The 23,778-nt window shown below is 38.2% G+C and overlaps 1 protein-coding gene across 2 annotated transcripts in view; it reads right to left on the minus strand.

The window, feature by feature from the left end:
• UNC13C (unc-13 homolog C) overlaps positions 1-23,778 on the minus strand; it is a 590,366-nt gene that overhangs the window by 295,967 nt on the left and 270,621 nt on the right. For both annotated transcript variants that reach the window (XR_009007737.1, XM_007194906.2), the window contains one exon: positions 4,795-4,951. Coding sequence is in view for 1 of the 2 variants with exons in the window: in XM_007194906.2 (XP_007194968.2) it covers positions 4,795-4,951 (157 nt within the window). In the remaining variant the exon portion in view is untranslated. The remainder of the gene's footprint in view (positions 1-4,794; positions 4,952-23,778) is intronic.

A 23,778-nucleotide genomic window follows, 5' to 3' on the forward strand; every position in this document is an offset into this window, starting at 1 on the left:
TCTTTGCATTCAAAGGTGTGCAACAAAACCATCTCTCCAAAAGAAAAAAGCCTTGATTTTTAGCATTTGCCAGTTTTCATGATGTAAATACTCTCAGTATTTCCAGTTTCAAGATGGCTGTATTCCACAACCAGCCTGCAATATTCCTAAAAATTCAGCAATCACTGCCTGTTAGCAGGTACAAACTAGCTCCAGTACACCACTGTTTGTACACTCAGTTTTCAACAACCTACTCCTAGAGATACATCTTGGACCTGAGGCTTCCCCCTTTGAAATCTTAACTACATGGATGATGTTCCTACCCAAATCCTTTATCTCTGTCTCTATCAAGGTGCCACTTATCAAACCTAGATCCCATGGTGAATCACTTCAACTTTCTTTTGATAGTGTCACCTATACGCTAATTCCCTAACCCTTCCATCACCTCTATTTTTTGTGTGTGTGGGAAATTTCAACCTTCTGCTATATGTTACTACATCAGAATCTGAATGCTGAGAAATTCTGAGAAAAACTCACAGCCACATGAATTGTTGTAACAACAGATTCATGCTAGGAATTCCTCTTACGTGATCCTGAAGCATCTGTCTTTCTATTCCCTTCAGGAGCTTATCCAAACCTTTTTCCAGCCTCCTCTACCTTGTGCCTCTCTATCATAGCCCTTGTCTTATATATAAGCATTTCTTGTCCTGCAGACAACCATAGAGAAGATTAGGGAAATATAGTATGATTCCATCAACTTTTCACTCCTATATCAGAAGCTTAGCATTCTCTGCAAGGACTCACACCATTTCCTCAAATTTCAGAATAGGAACTTGTCCTTTCTTATTCCAAAGAATGTCCCTCCTTCCATCTTCTTGACTACATTTACTTCTTTCTCCTCTGGGATGTTATTATATCACTTATTCTCCCTCTGATAAATTTGCAACTTCATTCTTGCAGCTAGTTCCTGTCCTAACAATCTATAAATATGTTAAAATGTATCTTACTAAATAATAAAAACTCCTACCCAACCACACAGTAAAAGTAACATCTCTTTTTTCATGGTAAAACCTTCTCACTCTTGACCAATCTCTCTCTTCTCATTCAAGTTGCTTAACAGGTTAGTCTCTATTTCATCACCCACTTTCCCTCTTTTAGTCATTATTATAAAATACAAATACAATATAGAAAAATGTACAACTTTAGTATAAAGATGAATACAAAACAAAAACAACAAAATATTAGCTTTAATCCCACCAAGTGGCTACACTATTGGCATTTTGGCACATTTTCTTTCAGGCTTGTTTCTAAACCAGTATATACATATATATATATATATAAATATATATATATGTGTGTGTGTGTGTGTGTGTGTGTGTGTGTGTGTGTTCAATGTTGGCATTAGATTATATATAGATTTTTGTATGTATATATTTTCATTTGTCATTTTTTCATGGGCATTGCTCAATTATATACACTTTTCTTTAAAAAGCTTGATTTTTTAATGACTGCATTATATTTTAGGGAATAAATGAACCCTAACTGACACAGCTATTCATACATGCCATTCACCGAAGATCTCTATGAAATTAGGCTTTAATCTCAACTGCTTCACTTAGCAATGACCTCCTAATTGCCAAAGCCAACAGGCTCATTCCTTTTGCCATCTTACTTGAACTTTTTGCAACAGCTGACAATGCAATATACTCCTCTTTTCTTAAAATATTTTTACCTTGTCTTTAATAACGTCAGATTTTTATCATTATTTTTACCCAATTTCTCTAACCATTTTCCTCAGCAAACTTTGCTTCTCTCTCATCTCCACACTCAATGGTTCTGTTCTTTTCACTTTATTCTTGAACATTTTTCATCCGAACCATGACTTTAAATAACACTTGCACACAAAAAGTTTGGATTGGAAAGAGTAATGATTTTCTTTTCTTAAATATTTGTTTGTTTTACAGTCCTCATAGGTAAGAAAGCTTTTCCACTGGTTTATTTTTTGAAATTCAAAAATGTCTGGGGCTTCCCTGGTGGCGCAGTGGTTGAGAATCTGCCTGCCAATGCAGGGGACACGGGTTCGAGCCCTGGTCTGGGAAGATCCCACATGCCAAGGAGCAGCTGGGCCCGTGAGCCACAATTGCTGAGCCTGCGCGTCTGGAGCCTGTGCCCCGCAATGGGAGGGGCCGCGATGGTGAGAGGCCCGCGCACCGCGATGAAGAGTGGCCCCCGCTTGCCGCAACTGGAGAAAGCCCTCGCACGAACCGAAGACCCAATACAGACAAACATAATAAATAAATAAATAAATAAATAAATAAATAAATAAATAAATAAATAAATAAATAAAAAAGAAAATCCTTTAAAAAAAAAAAAATGTCTGGATTACACCTTTGGGAAAGATAAAAAGGGGCCAATATAATAGTGTTCCTGCCGGATTCATAAGTGACAGTATCAGCTTCAGAAGTCAGGTAAATAAGAACTTCAGGCCAAGTGAAGGTGGGAAGCTTTATACTTATTATATTTGACTGAGCAAATAGCATTATTTTCAATAGGTAGAGAAAAATTTAGTCAAATTTACACATCAAATCACTAAGTTATCCAGATGTAGTTTGAAGAAAGATTTCTTTTTTGACCCTGTTCTACAATAAGTTATTTGATTTACAAAGTGAACTTTGTTATAACTATGTTGCTACTGAAACACTGCAAAGTAGTGAAATCAATTTGGCTTCTCTTCTTTGGGTCCGCATGAAGTAAAGGAGCATGCTATCTCATTTTCCTCCAGGTAGCTTTTATGGAAATTAGTCATATAAACACATCTTCTTTCTCAGAGGTAGAAAGGCTCAGTGTTCCACAAGGTTGGCTTATTCTCTACAGTATACCCAGGCAGAATATTAAAAGCAAAACAATTTCATGAGGTTTTTATAACAAAAACTATTCTATGATCTGGTGATGGTCATAATAGTATTTTGTTGAGCTGACTAGGGAATTTTCTTTGGTCCCAGCTCTTACAAGAGCCAATCTGTCTAACAAAAGTAGAGGATAGGCAGGAGAGATGAAATCCTCATACCTTATATTTATAGAGTACTTTCAACTCTTACAAACTAGCTTATCTTTTACTTCATTTGATTTTCATCTTAAATTTGAGAAACATGTCAGAGCAATAATTTCTACCCTCATTGAACATATTGAGATATTGAGGCTTGAATGACTGAACTGACTTGTTAAATTTGAAAAAAAACTCAAACCCCATGACTCTTAACCCAGATAGTGTTCTCTTCTACCAGTATTTATCTATTTTTATTTATTTATTTATTTATGGCTGTGTTGGGTCTTCGTTTCTGTGCGAGGGCTTTCTCTAGTTGCGGCAAGTGGGGGCCACTCTTCATCGCGGTGCGCGGGCCTCTCACTGTCGCGGCCTCTCTTGTTGCGGAGCACAGGCTCCAGACGCGCAGGCTCAGTAATTGTGGCTCACGGGCTTAGTTGCTCCGTGGCATGTGGGATCTTCCCAGACCAGGGCTCGAACCCGTGTCCCCTGCATTGGCAGGCAGATTCTCAACCACTGCGCCACCAGAGAAGCCCCCAGTATTTATTTTGATTGTCGTTAAATAACAATTACTTTTCTTTTAATTCATTCCAACTCATCTCACATACTTCACATGCATTTTCTTTTAAATGAAAAGGACAAGAAAAGAGTAAACATAGCAGCACATTTTTTTCCCTATTGGCTTTACACCCTTTTATTACCTGGGTCTCATTTGTTTCTACTTCATGACACATACCTCAAATTTGATTTCTAACAACATGATCAATAACACAAATCTATTCAGTGAACCAATTTGGAAGTGCAGTGAAAAGAGTAACTATGGTGTCATGGAAATCACTTTCCTACAATGGATCTTAGTTTCCTCCACAAACAAATGAGTACAGAACTACCTGTCTCACAGGGTTATTGAACAGAGCTACCGCCTACCAACTGCTCTGGTGAAAACCTTGGGAATCTTTCCAGGCATCTTTCCCTTCCTCTCACTGTTCACATACCTAAAGACAGCAAGTGCTGTTGATTCTATGCCCTGAAAAGCTCTGGAATTTGTCCTTCCTACCCCATCTCTACTAATTCTCAGTTTAGATCTTCGCCACTTTACTGGAATTACTGTTTATTTATATCCTATTTCTAGTCTTGTCAATTTCAATTTAATTATGCTTATGGAGAATGGGTTCCAGCACCAGTTACAACAGATAAATACTTGAGACTCCTTAGGATCCTGCATTTTTACTTTTCAGTGTGTTCTTGATGCATTTGACAGTCAGGTGGACAGTTTTAATTAGATACAGATAGTTTTCTTGGCTTCTTTATACACCTAACACTTTTTTTACTTCGATGATATGCCTTTATCCATCAGTACCAGTAGAAACCAATAGGAAGTGCAAATGGAGCCCAAAAGGCTCCAGAGAAGCCAACTGAGCTCACATTTACGAGGGAACGATATCTGCCATGGTTAATCCCAAATTTGCTTACATGGAGGATTTTCTATAAATCCTAGTACTCTATCACAAAACGTATGTTTTCCTCCATTGGAAAAGCCATTCCAGATATGAAGATTTAATCTAATGAAGATACCTATTGACTGTCAAATAAAGGTATTTCACTGAACATGTTTCAAATAAACTTTAAGCTTCAGTCTATTACACTAAGAGATACTCCTTAAGATGTACACTCTGTGGTAAGATTCTAAGAATATCTGGAATCCAAAGCTCCTTGAAAATCTAAGTCCCATAAGTTACGAGGAATTTTCAAGTTCAAAAAATAATACTTACACCAAAGTTGGTAGCGGCAAATCGATCTGAGGCAGAAACCTGTACATTTGTTGAAACAGTTGTGTGAGCATAGAAAGCATTTATATTTGCCAGCAAGGTGCTCATTACAGCAGGGACACCGGGGCACATGTATTTAGAAGACAGACATGAAAAGTGCCTGCAAGACAAAAACGTTAAGTGCTTTAAAAGCAGAATCTAATTAATTCACATAGCAGCGTATCCTCTAACATCAGCAATTAAATAATTCCTCTACTCTATGAAAAGGAGAGAAAACTTACAATTACTAATTGAAAGAGAAAGCAATTTCAGCCTTTTAAAAATTTCTCATTCACAAATGTGAAGTGGCTTCATTAGAATGTGATTTGCCACAAGGATATGTGCATAATTTCTTTCAACTGGGAGAGTGTTGTGTGTACACACAAAAAGTGCAATTTCCAGTGGAATCTAACACTGTCGAAAAGCAATAATCCAGGAGTCTCCCTTTCTCTGGCAACTCTGTCCCCAATTACTTCAGTTCCTGAAATGCTGAATTGCAACCAGAATGTTCTTTCACACTTGTATTCCTCTCACACTGATAAGGTAAACAAGAGGCCCTCCTTTCATTGCATGCTGATTGAACAAGTCAACTTAACATCTGACCTGAGTCCAGTTTGTGAGCTTTTGTTATTAAGGAGTATCTTCCACAAGCAGTTTTGTTTATTGAGGTTTTGCTAAAGCCAGGATTTAATTAAGCAAACAAATGAACAGTGAAGACAAACTGAATTATGCCAGCTTTATGCTTAAAGACCATTTCTTTTAAACCTTGAATGACAGTATCATTTACAGACATCAGAAGCATCAAGTGTTCAATTCCATTACTTCTCTCCGGAAAATTTGTTTCATTTGAACTCTAACAAAAGACTTAAAAATTGAAAGCACAACTTGTGATAAAAGTGAAAAGATAAAATACCCATGGAAGAAAGAAATTTTCATTACCTAATCTGATCCTATTCTGCTCTCATATCTCAGTAATTTATCCAACACCAAGGCATCTCTGAATTTTGTATTATTGAACACAAACACAGAATGTACCCATATAAATAAATGCTCCAAGTGGCACCTCAAAAGAAATGGATGGAGGTCCTGGAAATGGTGCTTTTCTTAGACCTTAGCCAGGCCACTCATCTAACTTCGATGAGCTAATAAATGTAGGCTACATTTTTAAACATGGATCTTTGCGGATCATGAACAACAAAGTATGCCATGAGAGTTACATGATCTGTGTAATTTAACCCTGGAATTAGATGATCACTACTTTCTTCTTTTAGGTAAATGATGCATATTTTGACTTTATTATATACTACTTATAATTTATATCTGTTAAGAATACCACAAGTGATATAAACATATTAAAAATAGAAATTAAATAAAAACTAGCATATGGTATCACATTTCTTTCTTTTTTCAAAACTGTCAAATAATTAGATTTGTTAGACCCAAGTCAGAGGTCAAGAGATACGGAATATGCAATGCCTAAATGGAATGGTGTGGGAGATGGCAAAAGGGAAATATACATATCTAGGTGGGAACAAGAGATAGACAATCACCGACTGTCAAAATAAACTGGTGAGGAACTCAAAGACCAGAAGTTTATTTTCCTCAGCATGCATTATCTATTTAAAGAGACTCTGGAGGTCATCAGAATGAATAATCTTGGTCTTGGTTTTAAACCAGAATTAGTATTCTCCTAATGCAGCTGTGTTACTTAGTCTACACTGTCTGCAGCTGCCAACCTATGATTTTTGGTGTCCGGTAAGAGCAGTAGCAACAGCTTAGCAGGTACTTTAAGTAGAACAATGGAGGAACATATGAATATTCTGCTTAAGGCGTTCACGGTGTGAATTTGATAAGTGAAATAGAAAGTTTTATTTTGAAGATGATGCAATTATAAGGTATCTTAGGGAAAAATGAGCGCCAAATGGGAAGACTGGGGATATCAACAACCAAGCTTTGTCTATTTTATACTTTGACTTGATTCAGCCAATATCTTAATGATGAAAATGCCCTATGAAATTGTGGCTTTGCAATCCCAAAGCAATGTTTTATAACCAAAATGAGAGGTTTAACAAATAATTTGTTAGATATGAAAATTTATGGGTAATATAGGCAAAAAGCTATGTAAATAAATGTAATTTGGAGTTTCTTAGTTTAATGAAATATTTGCTATGTGTTTATAATTTAATGTTAATACATATTATTCATAAACAATTAGAAAACAGGAAAATAAACTGCCATTCACACTGCTGTTCTCTAAAAAATAAATTCAATTTACAGCCGAATAGTATAATTATAATACTTTCTCTTATCAGAATTGATGAAAAATAGAATTAGAATTGATTCTATTGTTTTTCTACTCTTTAACCTTTCATTCCTTTTTTTTTTTTTTTTTTTATGTTAAAGGCATCTGGCCAAAGTATTCTCCCTTTAACGACTACACATTTACTATATGTCTGGGACTATTCTTCCTGATAGGGATCTTGAGTTGATTAAAACATGGTCCTGGTGTAAAAAATTAATGTATACCTTAATTGAGAGGCATGCACATTAAACCCTCATTTTGTCATACAAGAGAAAGTGCTGTTACAGAGGTATGTAAGGGTTTGAGTGGGCCATGGGATGGAGGAGTGAGGCCTGGAGATGGATGGCAAAGGTCCAAAGGTTGAGTTGAGTCCGCTAGTGGTGAACCTAGTATAGGAGAAGTCAGAGGGAAATATCTGAGTCAAGGTCTAGAGGATGAGTGATTATATAATGGCCATGGAAGAGTGGAGAGTTTAGTGTCCGTAGAACTTACTTTGATAGGTATTTACTGAACATGTCTGAAAGCCAGATACTGTATTAGATACTGGCTATACAGTAATGAGTTCACTTACAGATTAGTGGGAGAATCAGTGACACAAGAAATGTAATATAATTTTGAGAAAGTTATGAAAAAGAAAAGCATAACAGTGCTATGAAACACCAAATTAGAGTGTGTGTATTGTCCCCTGGTTGTGGGGGGTGTCTAGGAAGACTTCTTGAAATGATGCTGGGCTAAGAGTTAATGTATGACTAAGAGATAGCCAGAGCGAGCACAGGGCTTGCTATTGTTGATAGATAAAGAATGTAAATATTCCAAAGGAATGGAATAATTAAAACCAAGGCACAATGGAAAGAAACAAAATATTGTGTACAATGAACCCTAGCAATTTTAGGCTGGTGGAGCCCAAATTTCCAGGAGCACATTCTAGACCGTTATATGACCAGAGGCAAAGCGAGGGGTATGTATGATAGTCTTGTGCAATATGGTAGGCAAGTTGGACCTATTATATAGGTCAGAAGACTTTTTCAAACAAAACTCAAAACTCAAAATCTTACAGAGTCAATATAAGTGAAAAATTACCTCTAACAATCTCTCTTTGTTTACATGGGGTAGGAAGTGACATCATCAGAGTTGAGTTTAAAATAGATTTGGTGGGAGGGGATTTTAGGAGGATGGTTTAAGGAAGGTGAGACTGAGAAAAGAGTCCAATTAGGAGGCTATAAAGGGAAGAGATGCTGGGTGTCTGAACTAAGACAGTAGCTGTAGAGATAGGGAGGAGGGAATATATTTTAAAAATATTAAGAGAGGAAAACTGTCAGGACTCAGTGCTTGATAAGGAGTGAAAGAGAAGAAAGAGAAGTGATGAAGTTCTAAGTCTTCAGTCTGGATGACTGGGTGAGGGGTGCTTCTGCCCAGTGAGCTGGGAACTAAAAAGGAGAAAAAGGGGTTGTAAGGTCGGGTCATGTGTCCAGTCGAGTTTGAGCTTAAGGTGCTTGTAGGGTTTCCATAAAGGAATGCCCACCAGGTTACTGGAGACCTGGGCTGCACACTTAGGTCTGGGGATCACTTCAAAATCACAAAAATGGGTAAGATCATCCAGGGGAATTATACAGAATGAAGAACAGTGTCAGGAAATGAAACCTGGGAAACACTGATATATAAGGGACTAGTGGAAGACCAATAAGTAAATTCTATGACTGAGATCAAACTTAAAATGACAGGGACTTCCCTGGTGGTGCAGTGGTTAAGAATATGACCGCCAATGCAGGGGACACAGGTTTGAGCCCTGGTCTGGGAAGATCCCACATGCTGGGGAACAACTAAGCCTGGGTGCCACAACTACTGAGCCCACGTGCTACAACTACTGAAGCTTGCGCACCTAGAGCCCACTCTCCACAACAAGAGAAGCCACTGCAATGAGAAACCCGCACCCCACAACAAAGAGCAGCCCCCGCTCGCTGCAACTAGAGAAAGCCCGCGCGCAGCAACGAAGACCCAATGCAGCCAAAAATAAATAAATAAATAGATTTTTTTTTTTTAAGTATGTCCTTAAAAAAAAATTAAAAAAGATAGGTAAAAGGAAAGCCAGGGCAATGGAATTAGGGAAAACATGGGAATAGGAGGTTTGAAGGGTGAAGGATGATTGATGCTGATAGGTGCATTGAAAGAGTCTTATTATAAGAACATAAAAAAACTATTGGACTTGACAAATAAACATCATTGTGACAGCAACAACATCAGTGTTAGTGGAGTAACGGGGGGCTGCACCGAGACGGAACAGGATGAAAAGTGAGAAGTAGCAGAAGATGACCAAGGAAAAATGGATTAAGGACAGATTTTGTTGGTCTTTAGCTAAGGAGTTTTGACTTTCTCATGTGAACTACACAGAGTTAGCTCAAATTCCCACAGAGGGAAGTGATACTGTCAGATGAATTTGGAAAGATGACTCTGAACTGGTGTAAAGATGGATTGAAATGAGTAGGTATTGGAAGCAGAAAAACAATTTAGGAGATGTAGAAGCAAAAATTGACATTTCTGCCCCACTTCCAATATGACTAAGCCCTTCACATACCACAGTCATAAGGAACAAAATATTTTCCATCTTGACATAATCTGAAAATCACAGAATCACATTATTTCTGGTCTCCAAAATATAAAACCTCAAATATTTCTCTAAAACCTGAACTTCCTAATAAAACAGTTTTGAACTGGAGTTTAGCCATGTTATATCTGAAAATGTATTAAATCTCATTATATGACCTCTGAAAGTATGAAAACCAGGTGGAAAGCTGCTGTTTCCACCAAGAACAGCATAGGAACACCATGTAAACTAGGTAGCCTTAGGAATGTTACGTTTTTGTTTTGTTTTGCTTTGCCAGTGCTTCTAAAGTCTCATTCCCTCTCTGTACTCACTGTAATTAAATATTTCTTTCTTTTTCTAAGTTTTTTCTCCCTAAGGTCACAGAGCAGTAAGATGATTAAGGATTAGAGTTCAGGCAATGTAAGCTCAGAAGCATCTTTCTTAACCACCAGGGTGATCTTCTCTTAATTTATCCTCCTCCCTCTCTAACGTTGTATATTACTTGTGTATGTATCTGTTTCTTCCAGAATGTGTTTAGTTCATGCTTAATTGTCATCTAATCCAGCCCACTTCTAGCATAGTGTTTTCTTGTACACAGGAGTTGGCCCATAAGTATTTAATGAAAACAAGTGAAAGTGATATGAGTTAATGGTATTTATGTAGCGTTAGTGTATAGGACATGCGCTTGCTTACTTTGAGTATGACAGTTTATCACAACATCCAATTGCTTTGTGAACACTGGGTTGAAATGCATAGCAGTTAATGCCATAATGATCACAACTTTGAAAGTGAATTGTATTCTGCTTATAATTGGTACACTGAGAGCAGTATTTTAAATTTTCCAGAGCATTAGGCATGCATTCATCTTAGAGACCGGACAGAAATATTGTACTTTCTGATTCAGATTTAACTGAGATGATTTCTGGGGTATGATGTGAGGTAGCCAGCTGTTCATGATCTACCCCTCTGAACCTCCCATGGAAATGGCCATGAAAACAAAAATAAATGATGTAAAGTCAGAGCAGCACTGGAAATTAGGGGTACCAATCAAAGATTTCCCTATATCTGGGAGGGACTTTGCCTAAGCTTAGGGCAGCTGGATAGACTGAGAGATATTCGGTAACTATCCAGTGTCTAAACTCCTAAAATATTCACCTGACTAGAGAAGACATGGGAGGATATTTCTGTGAACCATACACTGTACACCCCCATATCAGAAACGTGAGGCCTACGCGGCTGGCCAGCAAGGCTGTTGATCACTTTCCTATTCCATGGTAATGGCTTCCAGACGCAATAAAGCTGTCTCGTGTTTCCCATACCTTCTCACTTTATATCCATTAAAGAGTACACAACTCCCAAGACTGCAATACAGCCTGTGCAATAGGGAATGGGCAATGGGATTAGAAGCTAGTTAGAAGAAAGGGTTGGAAGAACACTGGGAACAGTATACCATGGGGATTATCTATAACCTTTTATGTTCTGCTCTAGCAAGACAAGAATTCACAAGTTGTTTACATTATCCAGGAAAAGAAATCCAGCTCTCATACTTAAAGAGCCCACCAATAGGAGGAGGTAAACATCTTTGCCCAATCTAAAAGCAAATTGCATTTGAATAAAGTCATGGCACAGAGGGAACATTTTTAGAGGCTCACCTGACATTATAAGATCTGCAGGTGAGTACTGGTAACACCCTGGTGGTCTACAAATACTGATTCAAAAGACCCTGTAAGTTGCCAAACAAGCAGGATGCAAACATCTTTGTACATTATTATCTCAACATACATACAAGCACTTGTGTGTGCATGCACACTCACGTGTGTGCACACACAGACTTATACAGCAAAAATAACCAAATAAAATGGTCACAGTGTTATCTCTGGGTGGAGCTACAAATTTTTGTTATTTAAAAAATATATCCTGTATTTTTAAAAATAATTTACCATTAGCATGTTTTATTACCCTAATCAGAAAAATATTTTAGTTATATATATTTATAGTTTGTAAATGTTAATTCAACTTTTGCTCTATTGTTGATTTTACAAGTCTCTTTGTAACTTTTAGCACCAATAAGAAACAAAGTAATACAACTCCTTTTAAAATTCTTGTTTGACTAAAGTAAAAATTTCTTTATATTTTTCTTTTCTAAAAAAGCCATAAAACCTTTAAAGTATATAATGTAAAAAGCCTATATTATTCTTTACAGTATCATTAAACAAGATTTTTGTGAAGTTAAACAAATCACCCATAAAATAATTTTTTCTTTCAAAATTTATCATAGAACATACTAATTTCTGATTAATGAGTAAAGGCAAAAAATGCCATAAAATTACTATGCAATAGATGCCAGTTTTAGTACACTAAATAAAATATATCAAGAATTAATTTTAAAGATATTAAGGAAACGATCTTGGCTCATAACTTCCTGATGCAAAATATAGGGCTGAGAATGGTGAAGATATGAAAAATCAAAGGACAATGAGAAAAATCCAATATTTCACTTAATAATACTGTTCTTCTCATTAGATTTTTACATCAGTTTCAATGTCAAATTATCATTATTATGGTCTTTTTCTTGTCAGATTAAAACTGTAAACAACAAAAATTTTGTTGTTTGTTAAAAGGAAAATAGATCAAATTCATAAATATGAACCTCCTAAATTTGGTCAGAATTTAGTTGAACATGTCTCAATATACCTAAAGATTAAAGACACAATACTCGGGAAGTAGTTGTCACCTTTTAGAACTTACATTAAAATGTTCTTCATAGAACTAGTGACTCAGGAGGTAAACAATCAGTTGGAATACCAAGATTAAAAATTAAGCATTTGATATTAACTAAACAAATAAAACACAAACTCAGAAACAAAATCTTCAGGTCACTATAGGAAGTGTAATCTTTTTCCTGGTTGGTAAAAATTATCTCTCCTTTTTTAGAAACTGTGACCAGGAGCTGGGTAAGTTAAGGACAGTGGCTGTTGTTACCAAACCAATAATCTACATTGAACTTGCCTTTCCACGTTCACTTTTAACCCTAAATCGTAAATGATTAGGCAGCCAATATAATATAGGTAGTTGTGATACCAAGCACGGCCCTGTGCGGCTCCTGGGCACAAAAGTCTTTCTATGTCCCCCCATTTCTTTGATTACAGGAAACAGGCTTCCTTCAGCCTCCATGACCTTCCCTGACTTCCAAGGGGCAGATTCAAGCAGCTGTTAATTAGGGAAGGGAGGGGATGCAAGGCAAGGGAGAAACCAACAGTCAAGAGAAACAATAGTGCAGCCTTGGGGCAGGGTCCCAGTTCCCCATCAAGAGATACACACAAAATATCTTTGAGCTGTTTTGTAGATACTGAAACCCCCACCAGGTGGGAGAAGTTATCTGTTAAGGATGGTGTGCTGCCCACAAGCACAGAGACCCCAGACCGGTTGGAACCAGAAGGTTGATGATGCCGACTCCCACTTACCTCACCACCAACCCATCAGAAGAATGTCCACAAGCGGATCACGCCCTCTTTGAACCATTACTATAAAACTCCTCACTACCCTCTCCAAGTTGGGACACACAGTTTTGAGGGCATTAGCCTGCTGTGGCCCCCTTTGCCTGGCAAAGCAATAAAGCTATTCTTTTCAGCTTCACCCAAAACTCTGTCTCTGAGATTTAATTTGGTGTCGGGGTCCAGAGGCCTGATTCGCCTTCAGTAGTATGCATCAAAGTACACATTTCTTAGATGAGTGAAGGACAAAAAGAAAAAAGAGACAAATTTCAAAGAAGTAAAGATATTCATTAGGGTTAGTGGCTACATTTCCCAGAAATCTTGCAGAAATAGTCAGTAAAAAGCTTTTTTTGGTATGTGGAGGGGAGTGGGGGTGGGTAGGGAGGGATTATTGGTGGTCAATTTAGAGTTATAGGTACCATGGCATAGAGATGATTCATTCTAGTCCTTGCCCTGTTCTGTGGCCTTAGAAAAGTAACTTTATCACTCTTAGATTCAGTTTCTCCATCTATAAAATCAAAGAGCTATTAAAGATTGTAAGGATTAGATCTTCTAACATGCTATGAATCTCTGAATACAGATAACACATCGGGCCTAGACATACACATTACTTTTCCCTACCAACAACATTTGGTTCATTGGATCCAATGGTTAGTTGGGATGACCAGGAAGCAGGGGACAAGGGAGTCCTCCTGAGGTATCCTTTGCTCTTTGAGAGTTTTCAGCTAACAGACTTCTACGTGATCTTCAACTTGGCAGTATTTGCCTCTGAGTTTATGTGCACCCATTCTTTATGCAAAGTTACTTTCAAGGCAAACTTACTTGCTTCTAACCACCACCTTGAAAATCATTTCCTTTTAAGGCTGCAGTTCTAATACTACTTATATTATTCCCAGGGGGAGAGGGGAGAGGGGAACAGGATTAAAAGTACAATTAGCAATTTAAAATGACTGAGTATATCCCTGCAGCAAACCATTCCCTCAAAAAGCACACCTTCAAATAAAATAGGTCAAAAAGTACTACTGAATAATCTCTCAAAATGTTTAACATTTCCCCACAAAGACATGATTAAAAAACAGTGGATTAATAATGTTAAAATCACTTGACTTTGCTTTTGCCAGAAAATAGGGTTAGGGTTAACCCAATTTAACAAACGGAATTTCAATGCCATGGGAAAATCAGAGTCACAAACTCCAGAAAGATGCTTAAATTGCCAAAAATGAGATCGTTACTGGCATGTTTTCAGCTGAAGCAACTGCTACATTATCAAGCATTCATTCTCAAAATACTACTGACAAAATATTAGGAAATTATTTGTATTTCAAATAACAAATCTGGATGCAGCTCACTTGCTATTGTCTTATTTTTTGTTTTCATCAAAACAATCATCTAACTCCTCTGCCTTTCCATGGACAATTCTGCCTAATCATACCCATCTTGTGGTTTCAAAGGATGGGAAACGCCTTTGATTCAAAAGATTTAAAAATCAGTTATTATGAAAATAGGAACAGAATGATTGGAAAGAAGCACTAAAATGCAAACAATGATTCTTAGATCCTTAGAAGAGATTTCAGAGAAACAATATAAGATGAAAGGAAAGACTATCTGTATTCCTAATGTCCGAAATACACTAAAATAATATTTATCACATTTGTTCTTGAAAATTCAGATTAGCATGCATGTCAGTGATTTTATTCATTGTCGTCACTAAAGAGGGGCTCAAATATTTAAGGATCACTTCTCCTTTGCCCCAAAGCATCATAGCTTTCCACAGATGCTATGGATTGCTCAAACTCAATTACGGAGGTTTTGAGTATCAGGGCACTGGTGAGGGACAGGAAAGTAATGAAATAAGTAGGGTTTAGAGAAATGATGGAAGTTGAAGAGCAAGTAAGGATGGGACCCTCAGGCTGCCTATCAGCTTTCTCTGAAACTTCTCCTCATCTGTGCCTGGATTGGTCCCTCCATGTCTACGTCCTTACAGCACCCATGCATGCCCCCATTATACTGTCTTCTTATTATGCAACTTATTGGTTCGGCCGCCAAAAAGGTTCATTCGAGTTTTTCTGTAACATCTTACAGAAAAACCCGAATGAATTTTTTGGCCAACCCTATATTCTTCCTCTTCTCCCCAGATTAGGAGCTCACTGGGGACAAGAGCTTCTTTTATTGCCATATCCGCACTGCGCTGTGTAAGTCCTCGTACTTATATCCTCAGACGGTGTCTATCAAATAAATGAATTACATCTCTGGAATGTGGGGTCCATAAGAGCCTGGACCTTAACTTTTTGCTTGCTGACGTACTCTCAGTGCCTTTAAAATTTCCTGGCATATGGTAGGCGCTCGAGAAATATTTCTTAAAGGAATCAATAATTCAATTAAGAAACACTCTCCTTAGAAAGCAGGCTCATAGGAGACCTTCAAGATGGCAGAGGACTAAGACGTGGAGATCACCTTCCTCCCCACAAATACACCAAAACTATAGCTACATGTGAACAACTCCTACAGAACACCTACTGAATGCTGGCAGAAGACCTCAGACTTCCCAAAAGGCAAGAAACTCCCCACGTACCTGGGTAGGGCAAAGGAAAAAAGAAAAAACAGAAACAAAAGAATAGGGACAGGACCTGCACCAGTGGGAGGGAGCTGTGCAGGAGGAAAGGTTTCCACACACTAGGAAGCCCCTTCGTGGGCAGAGACTGCGGGTAGCAGAGGGGGGAAGCTTCGGAGCCACGGAGGAGAGCGCAGCCACAGGGGTGCAGAGGGCAAAGTGGAGAGATTCCCGCACAGAGGATCAGTGCCGAGCAACACTCACCAGCCCGAGAGGCTTGTCTGCTCACCCGCTGGGGCGGGCGGGGGCTGGGAGCTGAGGCTCTGGCTTCGGAGGTCGGATTGCAGGGAGAGGACTGGGGTTGGCGGCATGAACACAGCCTGAAGGGGTTAGCACACCACAGCTAGCCGGGAGGGAGTCCGGGAAAAAGTCTGGACCTGCCGAAGAGGCAAGAGACTTTTTCTTCCCTCTTTGTTTCCTAGTGGGCGAGGAGAGGGGATTAACAGCACCGCTTAAAGGAGCTCCAGAGACGGGCGTGAGCAGCGCCTATCAGCGCGGACCCCAGAGACAGGCATGGGACACTAAGGCTGCTGCTGCCGCCACCAAGAAGCCTGTGTGCGAGCACAGGTCACTCTCCACACCTCCCCTCCCAGGAGCCTGTGCAGCCCGCCACTGCCAGGGTCCCGTGATCCAGGGACAACTTCCCCGGGACAACGCACGGCACGCCTCAGGCCGGTGCAACGTCACGCCGGCCTCTGCCACCGCAGGCTCGCCCCGAACTCCATACCCTTCCCTCCCCCCGGCCTGAGTGAGCCAGAGCCCCCGAATCAGCTGCTCCTTTAACCTTGTCCTGTCTGAGCCAAGAAAAGATGCCCACAGGCAAGCTACACACAGAGGCGGGGCCAAATCCCAAGTTGAACCCCAGGAGCTGTGCGAACAAAGAAGGGAAAGGGACATTTCTCCCAGTAGCCTCAGGAGCAGCAGATTAAAGTTCCACAATCAACTTGATGTACCTGCATCTGTGGAATACCTGAATAGACAACGAATCATCCCAAACTGAGGAGGTGAACTTTGGGAGCAAAGATATATTATTTTTTCCCCTTTTTCTCTTTTTCTGAGTGTGTATGTGTATGCTTCTGAGTGTAATTTTGTCTGTATAGCCTTGCCTTTACCATTTGTTGTAGGGTTCTGTCCGTCAGTTTTTGTTTCTGCTTTTTTTTACTTTTTAAAATTTTTATCTTAATAATTACTTTTTATTTTAATAACTTAATTTTATTCTATTTTACTTTATTTTATTATATCTTCCTTCTTTCTTTCTATTTTTTTCTCCCTTTTATTCTGAGCTGTGTGGATGAAAGGCTCTTGGTGCTCCAGCCAGGCGTCAGGGCTGTGCCTCTGAGGTGGGAGAGCAAACAACAGGACACTGGTCCACAAGAGACCTCCCAGCTCCATGTAATATCAAATGGCGAAAATCTCCCAGAGATCTCCATCTCAAAGCCAAGACCCAGCTTCACTCAATGACCAGCAAGCTACAGTGCTGGACACCCTATGCCAAACAACTAGCAAAATAGGAACACAACCTCATCCATTAGCATAGAGGCTACCTAAAATCATAATAAGGCCACAGACACCCCAAAACACACCATCAGAGGTGGACCTGCCCACCAGAAAGACAAGATCCAGCCTCATCCACCAGAACACAGGCACTAGTCCCCTCCACCAGGAAGCCTACATAATGAAGGAGCAAGGTAAAAACCCACCAGACCTAACAAATGAAGATTAAACAGGCAGTCTACCTGAAAAAGAATTCAGAATAATGATAGTAAAGATGATCCAAAATCTTGGAAATAGAATAGAGAAAATACAAGAAACGTTTAACAAGGACCTAGAAGAACTAAAGAGCAAACAAACAATGATGAACAACACAATAAATGAAATTTAAAATTCTTTAGAAGGGATCAACAGCAGAATAACTGAGGCAGAAGAACGGATAAGTGACCTGGAAGATAATATAGTGGAAATAACTACTGCAGAGCAGAATAAAGAAAAAAGAATGAAAAGAATTGAGGACAGTCTCAGAGACCTCTGGGACAACATTAAATGCACCAACATTCGAATTATAGGGGTCCCAGAAGAAGAAGAGAAAAAGAAAGGGACTGAGAAAATATTTGAAGAGATTATAGTTGAAAACTTCCCTAATATGGGAAAGGAAATAGTTAATCAAGACCAGGAAGCACAGAGAGTCCCAGACAGGATAAATCCAAGGAGAAACATGCCAAGACACATATTAAGCAAACTATCAAAAATTAAATACAAAGAACAAATATTAAAAGCAGCAAGGGAAAAACAACAAATAACACACAAGGGAATCCCCACAGGTTAACAGCTGATCTTTCAGCAGAAACTCTGCAAGCCAGAAGGGAGTGGCAGGACACATTTAAAGTGATGAAGGAGAAAAACCTACAACCAAGATTACTCTACCCAGCAAGGATCTCATTCAGATTTGATGGAGAAATTAAAACCTTTACAGACAAGCAAATGCTAAGAGAATTCAGCACCACAAAACCATCTTTACAACAAATGCTAAAGGAACTTCTCTAGGCAGGAAACACAAGAGAAGGAAAAGACCTACAATAACAAACCCAAAACATTTAAGAAAACGGGAATAGGAACATATATATCAATAATTACCTTAAATGTAAATGGATTAAATGCTCCAACCAAAAGACATAGACTGGCTGAATGGAAACAAAAACAAGACCCATATATATATCCTGTCTACAAGAGACACACTTCAGGCGTAGGGACACATACAGACTGAAAGTGAGGGGATGGAAAAAGATATTCCATGCAAATGGAAATCAAAAGAAAGCTGGAGTAGCAATTTTCATATCAGACAAAATAGACTTTAAAATAAAGACTATTACAAGAGACAAAGAAGGACACTACATAATGATCAAGGGATTGATCCAAGAAGAAGATATAACAATTGTAAATATTTATGCACCCAACAGAGAAGCACCTCAATACATAAGGCAAATACTAACAGCCATAAAAGGGGAAATCGACAGTAACACAGTCATAGTAGGGGATTTTAACACCTCACTTTCACCAATGGAGAGATCATACAAAATGAAAATAAATAAGGAAATACAAGCTTTAAATGATACATTAAACAAGATGGACTTAATTGATATTTATAGGACATTCAATCCAAAAACAACAGAATACATATTCTTCTCAAGTGCTCATGGAACATTCTCCAGAATAGACCATATCTTGGGTCACAAATCCAGCCTTGGTAAATTTAAGAAAACTGAAATCGTATCAAGCATCTTTTCCAACCAGAACGCTATGAGACTAGATATCAATTACAGGAAAAAATCTGTAAAAAATACAAGCACATGTAGGCTAAACTATACACTACTTAATTACCAAGAGATCACTGAAGAAATCAAAGGGGAAATCAAAAAATACCTAGAAACAAATGACAATGAAAACACAATGACCCAAAACCTATGGGATGCAGCAAAAACAGTTCTGAGGGAAGTTGATAGCAATACAATCCTCTCTTAAGAAACAAGAAACATCTCAAATAAACAACCTAACCTTACACCTAAAGCAATTAGAGAAGGAAGAAAAAAAAAACCTCCAAGTTAGCAGAAGGAAACAAATCATAAAGATCAGATCAGAAATAAATGAAAAAGAAATGAAGGAAATTATAGCAAAGATCAATAAAACTAAAAGCTTGTTCTTTGAGAATATAAACAAAATTGATAAACCATTAGCCAGACTCATCAAGAAAAAAAAAGAGAAGACTCAATAGAATTAGAAATGAAAAAGGAGAAGTAACAACTGACACTGCAGAAATAAAAACGATCATGAGAGATTAATACAAGCAACTCTATGCCAATAAAATGGACAACCTGGAAGAAATGGACAAATTCTTAGAAATGCACAAACTTCCGAGACTGAACCAGGAAGAAATAGAAAATATGAACAGACCAATCACAAGCACTGAAATTGAAACTGTGATTAAAATCTTCCAACAAACAAAAGCCCAGGACCACATGGCTTCACGGGAGAATTCTATCAAACATTTAGAGAAGAGCTAACACCTATCCTTCTCAAACTCTTCCAAAATATTGCAGAGGGAGGAACACTCCCAAACTCATTCTATGAGGCCACCATCACCCTGATACCAAAACCAGACAAAGATGTCACAAAGAAAGAAAACTACAGGCCTATATCACTGATGAACATAGATGCAAAAATCTTCAACAAAATACTAGCAAACAGAATCCAACAGCACATTGAAAGGATCACACACCATGATCAAGTGGGGTTTATCCCAGGAATGCAAGGATTCTTCAATATATGCAAATCAATCAACGTGATACACCATATTAACAAATTGAAGGAGACAAACCATATGATCATCTCAATAGATGCAGAGAAAGCTTTCGACAAAATTCAACACCCATTTATGATAAAAAACCCTGCAGAAAGTAGGCACAGAGGGAACTTTCCTCAACATAATAAAGGCCATATATGACAAACCCACAGGCAACATCGTCCTCAATGATGAAAAACGGAAACCATTTCCACTAAGATCAGGAACAAGACAAGGTTGCCCACTCTCACCACTATTATTCAACATAGTTTTGGAAGTTTTATTCACAGCAATCAGAGAAGAAAAAGAAATAAAATGAATCCAAATCGGAAAAGAAGTAAAGCTGTCACAGTTTGCAGATGACATGATACTATACACAGAGAATCCTAAACATGCTACCAGAAAACTACTAGAGCTAATCAATGAATTTGGTAAAGTAGCAGGATACAAAATTAATGCACAGAAATTTCTAGCATTCCTATACACTAATGATGAAAAATCTGAAGGTGAAATTAAGAAAACACTCCCATTTACCACTGCAACAAAAAGAATAAAATATCTAGGAATAAACCTACCTAAGGAGACAAAAGACCTGTATGCAGAAAATTATAAGACACTGATGAAAGAAATTAAAGATGATACAAACAGATGGAGAGATATACCATGTTCTTGGATTGGAAGAATCAACATTGTGAAAATGACTCTACTACCCAAAGCAATCTACAGATTCAATGCAATCCTTATCAAATTACCACTGGCATTTTTCACAGAACTAGAACAAAAAATTTCACAATTTGTATGGAAATGCAAAAGATCCCAAATAGCCAAAGCAATCTTGAGAAAGAAAAACGGAGCTGGAGGAATCAGGCTCCCTGACTTCAGAGTATACTACAAAGCTACAGTAATCAAGACAGTATGGTACTGGCATAAAAACAGAAATATAGATCAATGGAACAGGATAGAAAGCCCAGATATAAACCCACGCACATCTGGTCACCTTACCTTTGATAAAGGAGGCAAGAATATAGAGTGGAGAAAAGACAGCCTCTTCAATAAGTGGTGCTGGGGAAACTGGGCAGGTACATGTAAAAGTATGATATTAGAATACTCCCTAACACCATACACAACAATAAACTCAAAATGGATCAAAGACCTAAATGTAAGACCAGACACTATAAATGTCTTAGAGGAAAACATAGGAAGAACACTCTTTGACATAAGTCACAGCAAGATCTTTTTTGACCCACCTCCTAGAGTAATGGAAATAAAAACAAAAATAAAGAAATGGGACCTAATGAAACTTAAAAGCTTTTGCACAGCAAAGGAAACCATAAACAAGACCAAAAGACAACCCTCAGAATGGGAGAAAATATTTGCAAATGAAGCAACAGACAAAGAATTAATCTCCAAAATTTACAAGCAGCCCATGCAACTCAATAACAAAAAAACAAACAACCCAATCCAAAAATGGGCAGAAGACCTAAATAGACATTTCTCCAAAGAAGATATACAGATTGCCAACAAACCCATGAAAGAATGCTCAATATCATTAATCATTAGAGAAATGCAAATCAAAACTACAATGAGATATCATCTCACAGTGGTCAGAAAGGCCATCATCAAAAAATCTACAAACAATAAATGCTGGAGAGGGTGTGGAGGAAAGGGAACACTCTTGCACTGTTGGTGGGAATGTAAATTGATACAGACACTATGGAGAACAGTATGGAGGTTCCTTAAAAAAACTAAAAATACAACTACCATATGACCCAGCAATCCCATTACTGGGCATGTACCCTGAGAAAACCATAATTCAAAAAGAGTCATGTACCAAAATGTTCACTGCAGCTCTATTTATAATAGCCAGGATATGGAAGCATCCTAAGTGTCCAACAACAGATGAATGGATAAAGAACATGTGGCACATATATACAATGGAATATTACTCAGCCATAAAATGGAACGAAATTGAGTTATTTGTAGTGAGGTGGTTGGACCTAGAGTCTGTCATACAGAGTGAAGTAAGTCAGAAAGAGAAAATCAAATACCATATGCTAACACATATATATGGAATCTAAGAAAAAAAAAAAAAGGTCATGAAGAACCTAGTGGCAAGACGGGAATAAAGACACAGACCTACTAGAGAATGGACTTGAGGATATGGGGAGGGGGTGGGGTGAGATGTGACAGGGTAAGAGAGTGTCATGGACATATATACACTACCAAATGTAAAATAGATAGCTAGTGGGAAGCAGCCACATAGCACAGGGAGATCAGCTTGGTGCTTTGTGACCACCTAGAGGGGTGGGATAGGGAGGGTGGGAGTGAGGGAGACGCAAGAGGGAAGAGATATGGTAACATATGTATATGTATAACTGATTCACTTTGTTATAAAGCAGAAACTAACACTCAATTGTAAAGCAATTTTACTCCAATAAAGATGTTAAAAAAAAATGGATTAAAGACCTAAATGTAAGGCCAGACACTATGAAACTCTTCGAGGAAAACATAGGCAGAACACTCTATGACATAAACCAAAGCAAGGTCCTTTATGACCCACCTCCTAGAGAAATGGAAATAAAAACAAAGATAAACAAATGGGACCTAATGAAACTTAGAAGCTTTTGCACAGCAAATTAAAGGGGACGCGCTGACAACCCTCAGAATGGGAGAAAATGTTTGCAGATGAAGCAACTGACAAAGGATTAATCTCCAAAACTTACAAGCAGTTCATGCAGCTCAATATCAAAAAAACAAACAACCCAATCAGGGGCTATTCAGAAAGAAACTCTCACCATTTTATAGCATTATTTTTTTTTAGGCAACAACACTGTCCTTGGCAAAAAAAAAAAAAAAAAAAAGTCTTTTTCTTTTGTGTGTGTTTTTATTCCTTTCAGTGAGTGCATAACATTTACAAAAATACACACCAGCAGCAGTCATTACTAAGGGCTATTAATTCTGTACCTAGGCAAACACTCTGCCACCAATAAAGGCTAACGAATATGATGCAAATGACCGAACCAATACATACTGCTTAACATAAACTAGCTTATCCTTCAATTGAAGGGCAGAAGACCTGGATGGACCTTTCTCCAAAGAAGATATACAGATTGCCAACAAACACATGAAAGGATGCTCAACAGTGCTAATGGCTTGAGAGAGATGCAAATCGAGACTACAGTGAGGTATCACCTCACACCATTCAGAATGCCCATCATCAGAATATCTACAGACAATGAATCCTGGAGAGGGTGTGGAGAAAGGGGAAACCTCTTGCACTGTTGGTGGGAATGTGAATTGGTATGGCCACTGTTGAGAGCAGTGTGGAGGTTCCTTGGAAAACTAGAGGTAGAGCTACCATGCAACCTAGCAGTCCCACTGCTGGGCATGTATCTTGAGAAAACCATAATTCAAAAAGAGTCTTGTATCACAATGTTCATTGCAGCTCTATTTACAATAGCCAGGACATGGAAGCAACCTAAGTGTCCATCAACAGATGAATGGATAAAGAAGATGTGGCACATATATACAATGGAATATTACTCAGCCATAAAAGGAAACGAAATTGAGTTATTTGTAGTGAGGTGGATGGACCTAGAGTCTGTTATACAGAGTGAAGTAAGTAGT

Source organism: Balaenoptera acutorostrata, chromosome 3 (assembly GCF_949987535.1).
Source record: "Balaenoptera acutorostrata chromosome 3, mBalAcu1.1, whole genome shotgun sequence".
Lineage (NCBI taxonomy): Eukaryota > Metazoa > Chordata > Mammalia > Artiodactyla > Balaenopteridae > Balaenoptera > Balaenoptera acutorostrata.